This window comes from Symphalangus syndactylus, chromosome 22, assembly GCF_028878055.3.
Source record: "Symphalangus syndactylus isolate Jambi chromosome 22, NHGRI_mSymSyn1-v2.1_pri, whole genome shotgun sequence".
NCBI classification, from domain to species: Eukaryota; Metazoa; Chordata; class Mammalia; order Primates; family Hylobatidae; genus Symphalangus; species Symphalangus syndactylus.
This window is the reverse complement of record NC_072444.2, coordinates 21,205,477-21,222,916: the sequence shown is the minus strand read 5'-3', so window position 1 is coordinate 21,222,916 and position 17,440 is coordinate 21,205,477. Positions and strand designations below refer to the sequence as shown.

The following is a 17,440-nucleotide window of genomic DNA, read 5'->3' as shown; positions in this document are numbered from 1 at the left end:
TGGGATGAATAAAAAATAACAGCCACATTTAAAAGTACTTACGTGGCAGGCACTGACCTAAGCACTTTATATTAAGTCATTTTATTATCACAGCCACCCTACGAGATAGATGCTATGATCCTCTCCATTTTACAGATGAGGAAACCCAGGCACAGAGAGGTCAAGGAAATGGCCTAAAGCCACACAGCTAAAAATGTAGACCTGGGATTTGAACACAGGCATTCTTGTTCTAGAGTTATCAATCATAAACTCCACATTCTACTGTTTCTCAATTCATTCATTCTTTTTTTTTTTTTTTCAGACAAGAGTCTCACTCTGTCACCCCAGGCTGGAGTACAGTGGTGCGATCTCAGCTCACTGCATCCTCCACCTCCCGGGTTCAAGCAATCGATTCTCGTGCTTCAGCCTCCCAAGTAGCTTGGATTACAGGTGCATGCCACCACACCCAGCTAATTTTTGTGTTTTTAGTAGAGACGGGGTTTCATTATGTTGCCCAGGCTGGTCTCAAACTCCTGGGCTCAAGTGATCCACCCACCTCAGCCTCCCAGAGTGCTGGGATTACAGGCATGAGCCACCGCACCCAGCCACAATTCATTCATTCTTAATGAATGAGTTAATCCAGCCTTAATAAGCAAACTGATGTCTGGGAAGGATCTATAATTTCCACTAACAGAACTAATATGTGTCAAAGCTGGGATGAGCTTACCAAGATTCCATGATTCCATAGCTAAAGACCAGAACCTGGGAAAGCAGCCTGTCACTCCAGAACCCCTTCCCTGCCACCCAGAACCGTCACTCACCCTGGCAGGCATCCTCCACCTTCTCGTAGCCTGCCTGGCACAGGCACTGCCCAATGGGCACCAGCCACTCGCCGTCCACTGCGCAGTGCATACGGGGCTCTTCACCCCCCGGTGGCACCACGGCATGGTCCACACAGGTGCCGGCCACAGTGGCCAGGGAGGGTGCATCAGAGCCGGCGATGGTCTCAGGGAAGTGGGCCAGGCCCTGCAGCAGCTCGGGGCACTTCTTGTAGTAGACACGGACGGACAGCAGCGCCACACAGGCACCGATATCCTGGAAGGCCAGGTAGAAGCCTTTGCGGGTGAGCGGCCCCACGGAGCGCTCCTCCACGTTCAGCTTCACGTGACGTGCCTCGAAGTCGCTGCTGACAGTGATCTCATCGGGCGCAATGGTGTCAATCTTGGTGAACAGGCGCTTCTGGAAGTTGGTGCCGTAGTCCAGGTCCGACTCGGCATAGTAGAGGTTGAAAGTCTCCTTGCAGGAGCTGGCGCCACCGGGGAAGCTGTTGCAGTCACGTACAGTAAACTTGAGCTCAATGAAGATACGCTCAGCCTCTCCTCGGTACACCCAATTGGTGCGGAGCCAGTTGTCCTGGTCGCCAGACATCACATTGCACACGGAGTACATGTAGATCGGCATGTCATTCATGATGTTCTGCATCAGGTCCCACTGTGGAGGGAAGAGGCAGGTTAGTGTGGGCAGGTGCCTGGGGAAACTGAGGCCCAGGTGGCAGAGTGGGGCACTAGGAAGATGGTTTCCGGTTCGTGCTCTCCCGGTTCTATGGTGAAGGAAACTGAGGCCTGGGGCAGGTGGGGGATGCATCCTAAGTGGCTGAGCTGGAATCTGGCCCCTGGTCTTTCTGGCACATGTCTGGAAGCCAAACCTCTCTATTAGATTGTGAGCCTGCAGGTGGAGTCCGGGGCTCCATGTGACCTCAGGTGGGTTATGCTCTCTAAGCCGCAATTTCCTCGTCTGTACAATGGGAGCAAGACCCCCTACCTCGCAGAATCGCTGTGAGGATAAAGGACAGAATGTCTACACTGGCCAAACACAGTGCTTGGCACAAGGTAATAGGCATACGGGCAGCCAGTATGATTATTGTTACTGTTGGTATTATTTACCACGCACCCATGTGTGTTGACAAACGCAGGAGTGGCGTTAAGTCACAAACAACGGATGATGCTCTCCGTCATTTAGAATTTGGCTTTGGAGCAGATCAACATGTTCCTCCTTCCCTGTATCACAACTCAGCCTTCTCCAGAAAGAATTCCCAGGTTAGGCTACAGCTGGGCCAAGTGCCCCCCAGCCACCCAACTCCCAAAGTTGCCATGTTCCCCTTACCCTGTACCCCTTGCCATTTACCAAAGTGCACTTGGCACGGCACATGGGGACACCTACACCTGGGCTCCCACACGAGATTCTGAGCTCCTCAGCCAGGGTCGGCATCTAATTCACCTGTGTCCCTAGAGCCTGCTGCCTGAGACAGAGTAGGTGCTCAGGGAAGCGTTTGTTGAATGAATAAACAAAAGAATGAATGAAAGCACAGGGGAGGAGGAGAGAGGCCTGGGCTATACTGTGTGGCATTGGCCAAGGCCCTACATGCCCTTGGGCCTCAGTTTCCCACTCTGTATAATGACTGGGTTGTATTAGGTGACCCGTGTTCCCTCCCAGCTAGACTTCCAGGATCCTAGAAACCTGCTCAGGGCTACACCCCAGCCAAGCCTGCCCAGAGCTAGGGTGACCAGGGACAAGAACTCGATTCATGCAGATCTGGCCAGCTCTGGGAACTATTCCAAGTAGCCCCTGGGAGACAGCCCCTTTTCTCAGCTCAGGGTCCCAGGACAAACTCAGCAAGGGACCATTGTATAGAATGGGAAACAGACGCCCCGAGAGCCACATCTTCCCCAGGATCACACAGCAGACACACACAGCCAGGGGAAGAACCCCCAGCCCCTGCCCCCATTCCTGGTCACATCAGGACGGCACAGAGGGAAAGACCTGGTTGAGAACGAGGCAGAGAAATCCAGCCCCCCACAGGAAGGGGAAGCAACAGCTGGAGGTGGGAAAGGGGCGGGCAGGAAGGAACTTGATCAGGTTTTCCTGTTCCCTGTCCCTTCTTCACCCCTCACCTCCTGGGCTGAGACCTCAAGACAGGGGGCATCTTTAACCTCTTCCCTCCCAAGAAGTGGATGGGTGGTGCCAGAGATCCCTCTGACTGTCAGCCCTTCTGGAACATGGAAGGCCCAGCTCCGCTAGGGCCTTCTCTGTCTCCCCAGTTCCCCCCACCACTCAGGCTTACACCCACACCCCCGTACCTTCCCACACCCATCCAGCCCTGGCCTGGGCCAGCTGACTCTGAGCCTGGTGTGAGAAGCTGGACCCTGAGCCCGAGACCTGGCCGAGCTACTGAATTGAAGCCAGGCCCCACGCTCCCTGGGCCTCAGTTTCTCCATCTCTACAGGGGACCAGCAGCCCCACTCTCACACCCCTCCCCACCCCGAAGGCTTACGTACCCCTTTGCCATACGGGTGTGTGAGCCAGCCGAGCTCCCCTCCAGCTGCAGCAAAGTCCAGCAGTAACACTGAAAGGGAGAAGGGAGAGGGGGTGAGCCTGAGGGTGTCTTCAGGAGTCAGACCATGGCAGGAAAGGTGAGGACCCCTCCAGGAACCCCAACTCTCAGACAGAGAGAGAAGGACCCCACCGCACAGGGTCACCATATCCAAGAAAACCATCCTCCGACTCCTGAGGGAAACAGGCCCAGAAAAAGGATGGAACCCAGCTGAAGGCACACAGCAGGCTGGGGTCAGGACTGGGCCTCTTGTCTCCCAGGCCAGGATTCCAGCCATGCTGCCCCCCTCCATTAGTCCCCAGCTGGGCAGAGCAGGCCAGGGAGCTCAGCCCGGCAGGAGAACAGCAGCTGGGCAGAGAGCTGGGCTGAGCAGGGTATTAAGTGACACCACACCGCCCCCTCTGCTTCCTTGAACAAGGCTCTTCGGCAGCACTTCACATGCATGTGGGCCTTGGGGACACTGGTGTCTGCTTCTGCCACATTCCCCCCAGCAGGAAACACACCAACCCCACTCAGGTCATGTAGCACACACATATGCACCTATATGTACACGTGCATCTTGCGGTACTCCAAGAAGAGAGTGCTGTTGACAGGTGGGAACAGCTCCAGGGTGGAGGAGGGAAGGGGGTATCTGGAAACCGATCTTCTCACCACAAAAGCCACAGAGCAGGCAGGATAAAGCCCTGAACCCATAGGGCCCCTAAGAGGGGCCCAAAGATACACACAGCTGGCAAGGTCCCCTCCCTGGGAAAGTCACTCCCACCACCCCTGCCCCTCACATCCTGACCACTGCCCTGCCAGGGGTGCCAGAGGTTCCTGGGGGATCAGGAATAAAAGCCCTTGTAGGGGACATTCTAGGCCCAGAGACCAGGTGTCAGGACCATCCCGTTCCCAGAGAGGCAACTGGAGCCTGGCGGAGGGATACACTCCCGGGGTCTTCCCTAGAACTAGTCCTGCCCTTGGGCACCTCCCACTGATCCACCCCAGGTTCTCTGCCAGGCTCAGAGGCCATAGCCAAAACCTAAGATCCTAGGTACTGCCCCCACTCCATTTCCAAGCAAAGTCCAGGTAGCTGCCAATAAGTGCTACCCTCCCTAGAGGGTAAGGAGATTGGAGAAACTGAGGCATAGAACCTATGCAAGATGGATTAAGAGGGTAAAGCCCTAAGGTGGGGGTAAAGAAACCAAGTCAATGCTTCCTTCGGGCCCTGGAGCATGAGGGATCTGCCTCAGAAGCCCCATTCCTCAAGGCCAGGACCGGAGAAGGACTCAAACGGTGGACAGAGCTCCAGGCAGGCTGGGAGCAGGGATGACCTGGTTCGGGGAGATGGGAGCTGGGCTCTGAGGGTGGTCTTGGAAACCCCCTCCTGAAGTGACATGGCCCTCCTACCCGGGCTGAAGGCCCCCAGGCTGGGGCGTGAAATGCTGACACCCCCACTACTGACCAGGGCCAAACCTCTCTAGGAAGGGTCAGGAAGCCCAGACAGGCAAGAGGAAATCCGATGTGACACCGGCCCCATGGCAGAGGCTGTGGGGATAGGGGAGGGTGGCTGGGGGCAGCGGGGTGGGCAGGGGCAGGGATTTGTTCAGACATGCCCAGGGCTGGGGCTTTGAAACTCACTAACCCCACTAGCAAATGGAATGTTCCAGCTACACAGGAAGGAATCTGGAGGCTCCTGATTTCAGCTGGGTGGGTAGAAGGACAAAGGTTCCTCACGGTCCTGCAGCCCGCCCCCCCTCAGATTGACAGGAGGCTGAGGTCTGTGCCCGAGTGAGAGGGCTCACTGCTACCAGGCTTCTGAAGGGTTAACCTGGCATGGAGGGCCCTCCCTTTCCAGCCTAGGCCTGGCTCTAGAAGTAACACAGGGCTCAATCAGAGAAGAAAAGAAGCCCTCACACAGGAAGGAGCCACCCCTGCAGGGGTTTCCAATCCCGGCCCCCTCCCAGGGAAATTCCCTCAAACCAACCACCAGGAACAGGAGGCGCCCAGCGCTGGGTCCCTATGCCCTGACGCGGGCGCGGCTCTTTCCCCAGGTTCTTCCAGGGACAGAGGCTCCCGCTTCCCTGGAAGGGGTGGGAGCTTGGGAGCCCCTCAGCTGACCCAGACGGCTTCCTGGAGAGGCTTAGGCTAAGCAGGGCTTATCCATGAGCTCTCTATCCCCTTACCTTCCCATATCTGGGGGAAAAAAAAAAAAAAGCAAAAAACACCTCCTTTGCCATGCGTTCCATCGTAGGTGCCATCTTTGTGGGTCCACATTGCTCCACAGCTTGTTCCACAAATGCAAGACTGCCACCCACTCCCGGTCTCCGGTCCTTCTCCGCAGCCTCCAAGGCTGTGGTTCCCTCCCCGCTTCCCCCATTCCTCTCTAACCAAGACTAGCTAATCCCTAAAGGAAGCAGGGAGGTGGGGACTCTGGGGAAAACATGAAAGAAAAGGGGAAGGGGACAGAGGCCCCGGTAGAACCAGAAACCAAGGACTTCCTGGCACTCTCCAGCCCTCTTCCCATCAGCAGCACCCCAGCTCAGCACCCCCTGCCACCCGTCCAGGCCCCTGCCCAGCTATGTCCACTTCCCAGGAAAATCTACCAAGACACTAACCCCAAGGCAGGCAGGGCCTTGGCTCTGGCAGCCGAGAAGCGGGATGCTCAGGTCTGGTCCTCTGTCCAGAGGGCGCTGGTTGGCAAGGGCTCAGGCCTCCCTCAGTTTCCCCATTTGTAAAAAAGAGGGCAGATTCAGTGGCTGTTGATGACCTAACAGGAGCCACGTGGGCAACCAAGTACAGCCTAGGGGTGAGGGGGCAAGAAAGAAGTCTGAAGCAGCCTGGGGGTAGGTGAAAAAGGCACCTGTGTCCTCCTGCCTGCCCCCTAAGCCACCCCTAGGCAGACCCACCACATACAACCTGATTCCCAGGAACTGAAACCAGCAGCTGCCAGCTAGGCCATCATGCCCACCCCCACCTAGGCACACTTCTCTAGGGAGTCTTTCACGGGGACTCAGAGTCGAAGCAAAAATGTACCCCCACCCTAGTGCAATACACAAGCCTTTCCCCCTGCATCCCATGGGGTGTGGGGGTGGGGTTTAATCACACGGGCTGGGGAGAGGTGGACGCAGGGGACAAGAACAAGGCAGCTCCAGGCTTCCAGGCCAGCTTGGGGGCTGCAGCAGCAAAGCACCCGCCTAATCCTCCAGCCCCCATGGGCAGCCGAGGAGAAAGGCCTATAGTGATTCCAGCTGTCTCTCCCCTTCTCTCCAACCACAGTCCCCCAGGAAGGGGGAGGACCAAACGTTCGTGGGGCGGATATTGAGGGTGGCAGAAATCCCTGCCATGAGCTCCTCCTGCAACCAGAGGTCCTGGTTGAGACCGGGGCCCTGTCACTCCAGAGACTGAGACAGGATGCCACCCCCAACACCTGCCACTGCCCAACGGCTCCAGATCTGGCCTCTTCCTCCCAACACAGAACAGAAAAACCTCCAAACCCAGTTTGGGAGGCAGAAAAAGAAGGAAACGGGTGGGGGGGTGCGCAGGCTGTGGCTCATGCCTGTAATCCCAGCACTTTGGGAGGCCGCGGCGGGTGGATCACCTGAGGTCAGGAGTTCAGGATCAGCCTGGCCAACATGGTGAAACCTCGTCTCTACTAAAAAATACAAAAATTAGCCGGGCCTGGTGGCGGGCGCCTGTAATCCCAGCTACTCGGGAGGCTGAGACAGGAGAATCGCTTGAACCCGGGAGGCGGAGGTTGCAGTGAGCCGAGATTGCACCATTGCACTCCAGTCTGGGCGACAAGTGCGAAACTCTGTCTCAAAAAAAAAAAAAGAAGGAAACTTCTCACCGGCCCAAGGTTTCCTCCCGGCTTCCCCCTTGTGGAGCCTGCGGAAACCTCGCTCTGCCCAGGCAGGAGGGGAAGCCTTGCTCTCACTGTTGGAAACTGAAGCTGGCCTGGGCTGGGTGGACAGGAAGGCCCTCGGCCAGGGCAGGAGCCCCCATCCTCGCCGCGACCCTAGCGGAGGGACAACACCCCCACCACACACCCGCCGCGCCATGAGCAAAGTCTGAGGCCCCTCACTCGGCGCGGCTCCGGGAACACTGGGGCGGGGGTGGGTGATTCAGTCCCCCACCCCCGGGTGTCCTGACTCCCTGGTGGCCCTGGGCTGACAGCTCCATACCTTGGGAGACCGCACCCCCACCTGCCGCATTTCCTCGTTCTGAGTCACCCTTGCTCAGAACGCTTGACTTTGGGACTTCCTGTCCGCACTCGCTGCCCCTAACCTGCCCCGGGAGCCTGGGAGTGCGGCTTGGGAAGGAGGGAAAGGAGTGTGTGAGCAGGGATTGGCCCGAACCTACCTCCACGCTCTCCCCCGGGACTGGAGGTGAAGGGGGGCGTGGAGGAAATCTCAGGGAACAGGGGCTTCGCCAGGGGGCTCCCGCCCGCCCGAGCCCCCTCCCCAAAATTCGAGGCCTGCACAGTATGCCTTCTCCTCAAAACCCCGGAAGCGAGTTAGTGAATTCAGGTCACTAAGAAGCTGAGCCCGCGGAAAGCCGCCCAAACACCCCCTTCTCTAGGGGACTCCCCACGCCCCCCGCCTGGACGCGTTTCCGAAGCCGCCGCCCGGACTGCAACCGCGTGGCCTGCGCCGCGTCCTCTTCTCCGCAGCCTCCGAGGCCCGTGCGACCAAGCTGAAACCCCTTATTCTCCGGAGCCCCTATGACCCCGGATGGGGGCCAGGGCTCGCCTCGATCGCAGCCCGTGCGCCCTCCGGACTCCAGCTCGCCGGGACTGGGCTGCACCAGGTCGGTTTCCAAAGTTGCGCGCGTCAAGGAGCGCCGGGCTCTGGGGGGCACTGGGGCCCGGGGGCCAGGGGTCCAGACGCCGCGCGCACTCACCTTCCTTGCCCTGCGCCGCCGCGGCCGCGGCCAGCGCACAGCCCCACAGCAGGGCGAGGCAGGCGCGGGCTGCCTGGAGCTCCATGCCGCGCTTCTCGCTCTCAGTCCGATCCCCCGAGCCCAGCTCCCGCACACCCGCACGCCTGCACGCCGGCCTCGGTGTCCGCTCCCGCCCGCCGGCCCGCGCGCAACTTCTGCCCCTCCTGCCCCGAGTCCTTAATGGAAGTTGGGTGAGAACCGCTCCTGTTCATTCATGCCCTGCGTGACGTCAACGCCACGCCCTCAGGAATGTCTTTAAAGGGGCCGGGCTGGCACCCGGTGGAGAGGGAGGGGAAGTCCGGAGGGGTTTGGAGGAGGACCTTGGGGCCCTCTGGACTCGCGGGCTCCCCGCAGGCCTTCCAGAGTTTGAGCGTCTGAAAGCGCCAGCGCCCCTACGGGTTAGTCCCCAGGGATCTCTGAGCCTGGTATCCTCGGTGCAAACGTTTAATGGTTTTGCGCTGAGCCATACCCATTCTGCCCTTCACCTCTGAGACTGAGCTCAATGCAACTGAGCTTAACGCTGGCCTGAAGGCCTGACCTGAAATGGATTGGGGGTCCAATAAGTAGTTGCCTCCTAAGCAGCAGGCCTGGGAGAGTGGCCCAGAAATAGACCTGGATGCCCTCCTTCCTAAAACCCTTGAAGAGTATACCAAGCTGCTGATGGTCAAAAAGAGTATCTCTGTTCAGAAGCCTCTAAGCCTACTATGATCTGAGAGTAGGTTCATTTCCTCTGGGAATGGATCAGACATGCACTAGCTTATTTATTAATAATTCTCATCTGGGAGGCAGGGGTCATCATCCCCATGTTACAGAAGAGGAAACTGAGGCTCCAAGAGCAGAAACAACATGCCCAAAGGGTGTAGAGCTCACGGGTAGTAGAAGCAGGATTTGAATCCTGGTGGTCTCTGCTTGAACCACTGCTTCTTTTTGGGGAAGGGGGCAAGAGGCTGCTGTGCAGAGCACCCCTAGCCCCTGACCCTGGCGTGGCAGGATGGGTTGATAGGTTTTGACACTTTGGAGGACACCTGCCTACCACCTGCCCCTTGATAAGGCCTCTTCACAAAACTTCCTCAGACATGAGCTCATCTCCCTTCCTGACAGAAGCGGCTAGTGTGAGTGAAACAAACGGGAAATTTGCTCTGGCCCGCCTGCCCAGCCACCCACGGCTGCCTGTTGGCCAATCACCATTTGACCAGTCCAGGAAGAGCAACTGTGGCAGGCCTGATTTCCTGGGAGGCCCCAGACTCCCTTTGCCTACCTCTTCCTCTCTGACCCCATCCTCGCTTCGATGCCCGGGACCTGCTACCCAGGTACCTGGGTCCTCTCTGCCGGATGTGGACATCTTGGCCTCTCGCCTTGGTGCCTACTCTTGGGAAGCGGGTCCAGACATCTCTCCTGCAGGAGGAGAGGAAGGGTTAATTACAGGCGTTGGGGTTAATTAAAGCCTCTGACCAAGAGGATGGGAGGAGAGCCTTGGACCTCTGAGAGCCTGTGAGTGTGCAAGTGCCTGTGAGAATAAGTGCATGTGTATGAGGGTGTGAGATTTTGTTGAATGCGCATGCGTGTGTGTAGACATGAGAGTGTTGATGTATGTATGACTGTGTGTGAGTGTGTGTATGGACATAAGTGTTGTATGTGACTGGGCACGGTGGCTCACGCCTGTAATCTCAGCACTTTGGGAGGCCGAGGCAGGCAGATCATTTGAGGTCAGGAGCTCCAGACATGCCTGGCCAGCATGGTGAAACCCCGTCTCTACTAAAAATACAAAAAAATTAGCTGGGCGTGGTGCCACTCACCTGTAATCCCATCTACTAAGGAGGCTAAGGCAGGAGAATCACTTGAACCCCAGAGGCAGAGATTGCAGTGAGCCGAGATTGCGCCACTGCACTCCAGCCTGGGCCAGCAAGACTCTGTCTCAAAAAAAAACAAAGTGTTGGTATATGTGTGTACGAGTGTGTGTGCATGGGCATGAGAGGATTTGGGTATGAGTGTGTGTCTGTGTGTGTTTGAATGTGTGGATTGTGTGGATGTGTCTAGATGTGTGTTTGAGTGTGCATGTGGGTGTGAGAGATTTGTGTATGAGTGCATGTGAGTGTGGATTTGTGTATGCATGTATTTGTGAGTGTGTCATACTTCACAGTAGTTGTGGAGTCAGCCTGTGAGTTTCTTTTTTTTGAGACGGAGTCTCGCTCTGTCACCCAGGCTGGTGCAGTGGGGCGATCTTGGCTCACTGCAAGCTCCGCCCTCCCAGGTTCACGCCATTCTCCTGCCTCAGCCTCACCGAGTAGCTGGGACTACAGGTGCCCGCCACCACGCCCGGCTAATTTTTTTTGTATTTTTAGTAGAGACGGGGTTTCACCGTGGTCTCGATCTCCTGACCTCGTGATCCGCCCGCCTCGGCCTCCCAAAGTGCTGGGATTACAGGCATGAGCCACCGCGCCCGGCCTAAGCCCGTGAGTTTCTGAACAAGTTATTTCACTTTTCTGAGCCTCAGTTTGCTCACTGGGAAGATGTAAAGCCTATTTTGGAGAGTTACTATAAAGATCAAATAAATTCATGCATGTAAACCACATGGGCCAGGACTACAGAGAGCACACATGAAATCTCAGCTGTTACTGGGTTACACGCGGTTCAGCAACAGGAAGCCACATCCGTGGAGAGCAGGGCATGTATTGTGCCCAGGGCTCTGTGGACAGGCACATGGGGTGTGTGGATGAGTGTGAGCATGTATGTAGTACGTGGTTTGGGTAAGTGTTTTGCATGTTGGATTGGAGCCTCTGGGCTAGGGACACTGGTGTGTGTAAGACTCCATGTGAGTTGTGTGGAAGCCATTGCTTGTACATGTGTGTTACACGCCACTTGCAGGCTCCATCTGTCAGATGTGTCACTAGAGGACACACTGCAGGAGGACAGGGATGTTTGTAGAAAACAGACAGCTCCTGGGCCAGGCACGGTGGCTCACACCTGTAATCCCAGCACTTTGGGAGGCCGAGGCGGATAGGTCACTTGAGGTCAGGAGTTTGAGACCAAGCTTGTCATCATGGTGAAACCCCATCTCTACTAAAAATACAAAAATTAGCCGGGCATGGTGGCGCACGCCTGTAATCCCAGCTACTCGAGGTGGAGGCAGGAAAGTTGCTTGAACCCAGGAGGTGGAGGTTGCAGTGAGCCGAGACCACAGCACTGCACTCCAGCCTGGGTGACAGAGTGAGAGTCAAAAACAAAAAAAGAAAACAGACAGTGCCTGATACACACAAGATATTCAGCAAGCCTCTGCTGAATGAATGAACTAATGAGTGAATGACAGTGTTTCGAGTTCTGTGTTGCGTGAAAGTCTCTGTGTGTAGTGTTGGTTGGTCCTTCCGGTGGCAAGTGTGGGTTTCCATGTGTGGCCTCAAAAGATTGGATCCAAGCACACGCACATGGCAGGGGTGCAGGCAGGCCCTGATGTCTGTGGGGCGTGTGCCCAGCAGTATGTGCACAAGTTGGGGGCTGAGAGCATAGGGCAGGGTGTCGCTCATCTGCAGCATGTGACATGAGCAGAGGCCTATGGAAAGGAGTGGTATGTCAGGTGGTGGCAAGAGGGTGTTCCACCTGGCTTTTCCCTGGCTTTTAGTCACCCATCTAATGACACACCCTTCCCTCTTTTCCCGTCCGACTCAGAGTCTTTCCCGCTCTAGGTGACTGGGTGCTAAGGAGGAAAGTTCTTCGGCGAGTCTTATAAAGCGGCACCAAAACGTGGTATTTATAGTGACATAATCAGCCCTAATGGAGAAGGAATTACCCCATAAAGGCCCCAAGGAGCCCTCAGGGCCTCAGCGCCACTGCAGCAGACAAGGCTCCTGTACAGGCAGGTGGAGCCCAAGTGAGTGTGTATTTGCATGTGACTGCCTCTCCTGCCAATCCCTGCCTCCAGCCCACCAGCCTGCTTAGGGACCCACCTTTGCTAGGACTTAGCTGGGGCTGGGGACTGGGGGCAAGAAGATGACAAAGGTGAATGCTGAAGCCATGGCCTCACTTACCCCACCTTTGATCTGTGCCTGCCTTTGGCCAAGAGCATCAGAAAAAATAATGCGGCCTGGGCAATACAGTGAGACCCCATCTCTACAAAAGAAAAAAGAAAAAAAATTAGCTGGGCGTGGTGGTGAGCACCCGTGGTCTCAGCTACTCGGGCAGCTGAGGCAGGAGGATTGATTGAGCCTAGGAGGTCAAGGCTGCAATGAGCCGTGATTGCACCACTGCACTCCAGCCTAGGCAATCAAGTGAGACCCTGTCTCAAAACAAAAATTTTTTAAAAAAGAAAAGAAAAGAAAAAAATTGTAGCCAATACTTATAAAGCACTACTATCTGCCGGGCCCAGTTCTAGTCACTTATCTATACTGATCCACTTAGTTCTCATGACACCTTCAATGAGGTGGGCACTGCTCCTGTCCACATTTTGCAGAAGAGCAAATTTGGAAGTAAAATTTGGAGCTGGGATTCTGGCCCAGACAGGCTAGATCCAGCGCACACTCTCATGGGTACCTGTCTCAACCATTGCCTCTGAATTCTACTGAACCCAGAGAGCAGTCTCCCGTCCTGGAATGTGCCAACTCTCTGCAGCTGGGATCTTTAAGGTCAGTCTAATTACTACCTCTTGGGTGAAATCCCCAGGGATCAGGCCCGCCCTAGAACCCCAGGGGACTCCATACTACATGCCTACAGGACTCTGGTCTCAGCCAACTAAACTCCTTTTTGTTTTTCAAAGCCTCTGAGCTGTCTTCTCAACTAGACTGTAAATCCCTCAGAGGCAGGCTATGAATCCAACAACAGCTAGAACAGTTCCCCACGCATTCTGCTCAATAGATGCTAATTTTTTTTTTTTTTTTTTTTTTTTTTTTTTTTTTTTTTTTGAGACAGAGTCTTGCTCTGTCGCCGAGGCTGGAGTGCAGTGGCGCAATCTCAGCTCACTGCAAACTCCACCTCCCGGTCCAAGCGATTCTCCTGCCTCAGCCTCCTGAGTAGCTGGGATTACAGGTGCACGCCACCACGCCCAGCTAATTTTTGTATTTTTAGTAGAGACGGGGTTTCACCATGTTGGTCAGGCTGGTCTCGAACTCCTGACCTCGTGATATGCCCTTCTCGGCGTCCTAAAGTGCTAGGATTACAGGCGTAGGCCACTGTGCCTGGCTTTAGATGCTCACATTTGATGGTGACATTCTAAATTAGTTTCCTCCATTCATTTCCTTTTTTTTAGATGGAGTCTTGTTCTGTCGCCGAGGCTGGAATGCAGTGGCGCAATCTCGGTTGCTCACTGCAACCTCCACCTCCCGGGTTCAAGGGATTCTCCTGCCTCAGCCTCCCTAGTTGCTGGGATTACAGGCACACACCACCATGCCCAGTTAATTTTTGTATTTTTTAGTGGAGGTGGGGTTTCACTATGTTGGCCAGGCTGGTCTCGAACCTCTGACCTCAAGTGATCCTCCCGCCTCGACCTCCCAAAGTGCTGGGATTACAGGCATGAGCCAGCACGCCCAGCCCCCTCCATTCATTTCTTTTTTTTTTTATTATTTATTTATTTATTTATTTATTTTTTAGACAGAGTTTCCTTCTGTTGCCAGGCTAGAGTGCAGTGGCTCGATCTCGGCTCACTGCAACCTCCACCTCCTGGGTTAAAGCGATTCTCCTGCCTCAGCCTCCCGAGTAGCTGGGACTACAGGCACGCGCCACCACGCCCAGATTTTTGTATTTTTAGTAGAGATGGGGTTTCAGCATGTTGGCCAGGATAGTCTCGATCACCCTCCCAAAGTGCTAGGATTACAGGCATGAGCCACCACAACCAGTCCCCTACATTCATTTCAATCCACATTTCTTGAAGGCCTGCTCTATGCCAGGCCACTTCACCTCTGTGAACTGATTTAATCCTCTCTAGCCCTGGAAGGAAAAGCTAATATTGCCTCCATTTTTTGCAGAAACAACATGAGGCTCAGAGAGAAGAAATAACTAAAACTACACAGCTGGTACATGGCAGAGTTGGAACTAAAAAGTTAAGTGTGTCTCCCCCAGAGCCAAGTAGACCTGCTCTTTTTTGAACACATCCTGGGCTTTCATGCCTTTGTCCCAGCTGTGCTCTCTCCCCAGATGCCCCTTCCATCTGGGCAGCTCCTACTAGACCTGCCTTGGCATACATAACACAGGAGAACAGATTGCCAAAGGGTAGGAGAGTGCCTGGTCTATAGTGTGCGCCCAACACAGATTTGGTGAATGAATGAACAGTGGGTCCAGTAGACCTGGATTCTGCCATGTAACCCACTGTGTGGCCTTGGTGGAGCCATGTGGGTGCAATAATCCTGGTTTCCACCCTTCAGGGCTGCTGCTGCGACTCAGTGAGGTCATCATGTATCTAATGCCCTTTGCTCAGTGCTGGGCACACAGTGAATGTGCATTGAATCTTAGCTATTGCTACCTTTACAATCAATCAAAAGTCACTTCTGAAGAACAGCCTGGGCTCCCCCAGGCCAAATAAATAATTCCTCCCGGGACAAACCCCAGCTCTCACTCCCTCCTCTTTCGGCAGGGGGCTCCCTGAAGGACAGAGGCCCGGTCTTATTCCATCTTGCCATCCCCCATGGTGCCGGGCATACAGTGGTGCCCAGTAAACGTGTGTGTTGCACAAACATGCGGTAACTAGGGCCCCATCTTTTTCAAAAGAACACACTCCCCAGTTGCAGCCGCAAAGAGAGACTGTTCAGCTTTTCAGGTGAAGTTTTGGGGTGAAACTCGTCTGAATAAAAGTTTTGCTGAACACAGCCTCACCCCCAACAAGGAGGCAATTTGAGATGGGGGTGGGGAAACTTAGATGTGGGCTCCCGGGTTTTAAAGGGGGTAGCGCGGGAGGAAGCCCCCCAATAATTGCGGGGCTTCCCCCACCCCCAGAGCTGGATTAGAGGCTGCGCCGCTTCCTTTGGGGATCGCTCGCGCTTCCTGGGAGCCTTTGATGTGGGTTCTTGGTAAATCCTGCCCGCGGGGCCTGGATGCGGGCGGAGCCTCCGGGCAGGGCGGGGCCTCAGTCTGGGCCGGCATTGGGGAGGCGGCCACCCGGTAGCTGGGGCGGGTTCCGCCCACCTCCCGCCTGTATTTACAGCCCCCTTCCAACATCCCCGACTCCCTGAGGGCGCCCCTCATTCTGCTTGGCCTTGCCTTCCCCATTCGGCCACATCCTCCTCTGTCCCAACTCAGCTTCGACCCCCAACGCCTTTCCCTGACCATTGGAACCACAGGCTTTTCTCCGGCCTCTGAGTGCCAGTCTTCGACTAGGTGTTTTTTAAAAAATCAAAAAGCATCTCATCCTACGGGATGTGTGTGAAAAAATCAAAATAAAATAAAGAAAAAGCGGGCCGGGCGCGGGAGCTCACGCCTGTAATCCCAGCACTTTGGGAGGCCTAGGCGGACGGATCACCTGCGGTCAGGAGTTCGAGACCAGCTTGACCAAAATAGAGAAACCCCGTCTCTACTGAAAATACGAAATTAGCCGGGCATGGTGGCGCATGTCTGTAATCCCAGCTACTCTGGAGGCTGAGGCAGGGGAATCGCTTGAACCTGGGAGGCGGAGGTTGCAGTGAGCTGAGATCGCGTCATTGCACTCTTGCCTGGGCAATAACAAGAGCGAAGCTCCATCGCAAAAAAAAAAAAGAGAGAGAGAGAGCCCATCACTCCTCCATTGCAGCCCCAAAGGCTGTCAGCTGAATGGAAGGTGCTTGCTTCATCACGACCTTTGGGATAAGTAAATTTGAAGTACAGAAATAGCCAGCTGGGCGCGGTGGCTCATGCCTGTAATCCCAGCACTTTGGGAGGCTGAGGTGGGCAGATCACCTGAAGTTAGGAGCTCAAGACCAGCCTGGCCAACATGGCGAAACCCCGTCTATACTAAAAATAATTAGCCAGGCGAGGTGGCGTGCACCTGTAATCCCAGCTACTCAGGAGGCTGAGGCAGGAGAATAGCTTGAACCCAGGAGGCAGAGGTTGCAGTGAGCTGAGATCACGCCACTGCACTCCAGTGAGCCAAGATCGCACCATTGCACTCCAGCCTGGGCAACAAGAGCAAAACTCCATCTCAAAAAAAAATTTTTTTTTTTTTAAATAGGCCAGGCCTGCCTCAGTGCTCTTACACATACTGTCCCCTCTGCCTGGATCACTTTGTGCCCCTGCCCCCGAATTTTCAGGGCTGGCTCCCTCGTCTCCTTCAGGTCTCTGTTTGAAGTTCAGCTCATGTCTGCCACATGTCCTAACCACCGTATTTAAAATAGCAGCCTCAGGCTGGGTGTGGTGGCTCACATCTGTAATCCCAGCACTTTGGGAGGCTGAAGTGGGCAGATCACCTGAGGTTGGGAGTTCGAGACCAGCCTGACCAACACGGAGAAACCACATCTCTACTAAAAATACAAAATTAGCCGGGCGTGGTGGCGCATGCCTGTAATCCCAGTGACTCTGTCTCAAAATAAAATAAATAAAATAAAATAAAATATAAAATAAAATAGCAGCCTCTCACCCCACTCCACCCCTGGACTCCCTGTCCCCCTTCCTTGCTGTATTTTTCTCCATAGCAATTACCACCACCAGCTGCCACACTCCAGAGATTACCGTTCATTTGTCTATTGTCTGTCTCCCCCTGCACCCACCACCCCCATTCGTGTGTGAGCTCCAGGAGAAGGGCCGGGGTTGCTGCTGCTCTGTGAGTCGTGAACCGTCCCCACCCCCCAGTCTGTCCTACAAATTTGTTAAATGAATGAGCAAATAAACATGGTGGCTTCCCAGCTGACCAGTGATGAAAGCTTACACTGCGTGATCTAGGCTAGTCACTGCTGTCTTTCCCTCCCTCTCCTCATCAGTGCCTTGAGAGATGACAGTAGCTCAGCCTCTTAGAGCAGTATGACGATGGCACAAGTTACTATATGCCAAGCACAGAGCATGACATCATGCCCACAGGCCCAGGATACAATCCAGAGACAATGACAAATGGGGGATTCCCACTCCTGCAGAAGGTGGGGTGACTGGTGCCCAGGGGCCCCCAGGAACTGCCCTTACCTGACTCCCAGGATCCTCCTCTGTGACCCTGGGGCCTTCCAACCTGCCAGGTATTTTTCCTATATTATCTTATTTTATCCTCCCAAT

General features: G+C 55.0%; 2 protein-coding genes across 4 annotated transcripts in view; one reads left to right on the top strand and one right to left on the bottom strand.

Annotated features, from left to right (window-relative positions):
• The window catches only part of EPHA2 (EPH receptor A2), a 31,902-nt gene extending 23,374 nt beyond the window's left edge, over positions 1-8,528 (bottom strand). Inside the window, exons 1-3 of one of the 2 annotated variants that reach the window (XM_055261922.2) lie at positions 8,252-8,528; positions 3,315-3,382; positions 801-1,470 (exon numbers count right to left, since the gene is read on the bottom strand). In XM_055261922.2, the coding sequence (XP_055117897.1) occupies positions 801-1,470; positions 3,315-3,382; positions 8,252-8,336 (823 nt within the window). In that variant the 5' untranslated portion in view covers positions 8,337-8,528. The remainder of the gene's footprint in view (positions 1-800; positions 1,471-3,314; positions 3,383-8,251) is intronic. The other variant, XM_055261921.2, reaches the window with a different exon arrangement.
• LOC134735578 (uncharacterized) lies at positions 7,619-15,634 on the top strand. Of its 2 annotated transcripts, none has more exons than XM_063631157.1 (3): positions 7,619-8,158; positions 9,392-9,600; positions 14,242-15,634. In XM_063631157.1, the coding sequence occupies exons 1-3, from the start codon at positions 8,083-8,085 to the stop codon at positions 14,359-14,361; spliced, it is 405 nt and encodes a 134-aa protein (XP_063487227.1). In that variant the 5' UTR covers positions 7,619-8,082; the 3' UTR covers positions 14,362-15,634. The 2 variants fall into 2 exon arrangements, with proteins under 2 accessions (XP_063487227.1, XP_063487228.1); XM_063631158.1 differs by lacking the exon at positions 14,242-15,634 and adding an exon at positions 11,954-12,418.
• Positions 15,635-17,440: the final 1,806 nt, after the last annotated feature.

What these genes read in the sequence shown, in the direction of transcription:
- LOC134735578 (XM_063631157.1), top strand. Translation starts at nt 8,083, where the DNA reads ATGGGGGCCAGGGCTCGCCTCGATCGCAGCCCGTGCGCCCTCCGGACT. An exon ending in CCGGGACTGGGCTGCACCAG is followed by an intron (nt 8,159 to 9,391) that starts GTCGGTTTCCAA and finishes CCTTCCTGACAG; the next exon opens with AAGCGGCTAGTGTGAGTGAA. An exon ending in GCCCGGGACCTGCTACCCAG is followed by an intron (nt 9,601 to 14,241) that starts GTACCTGGGTCC and finishes CATTTTTTGCAG; the next exon opens with AAACAACATGAGGCTCAGAG.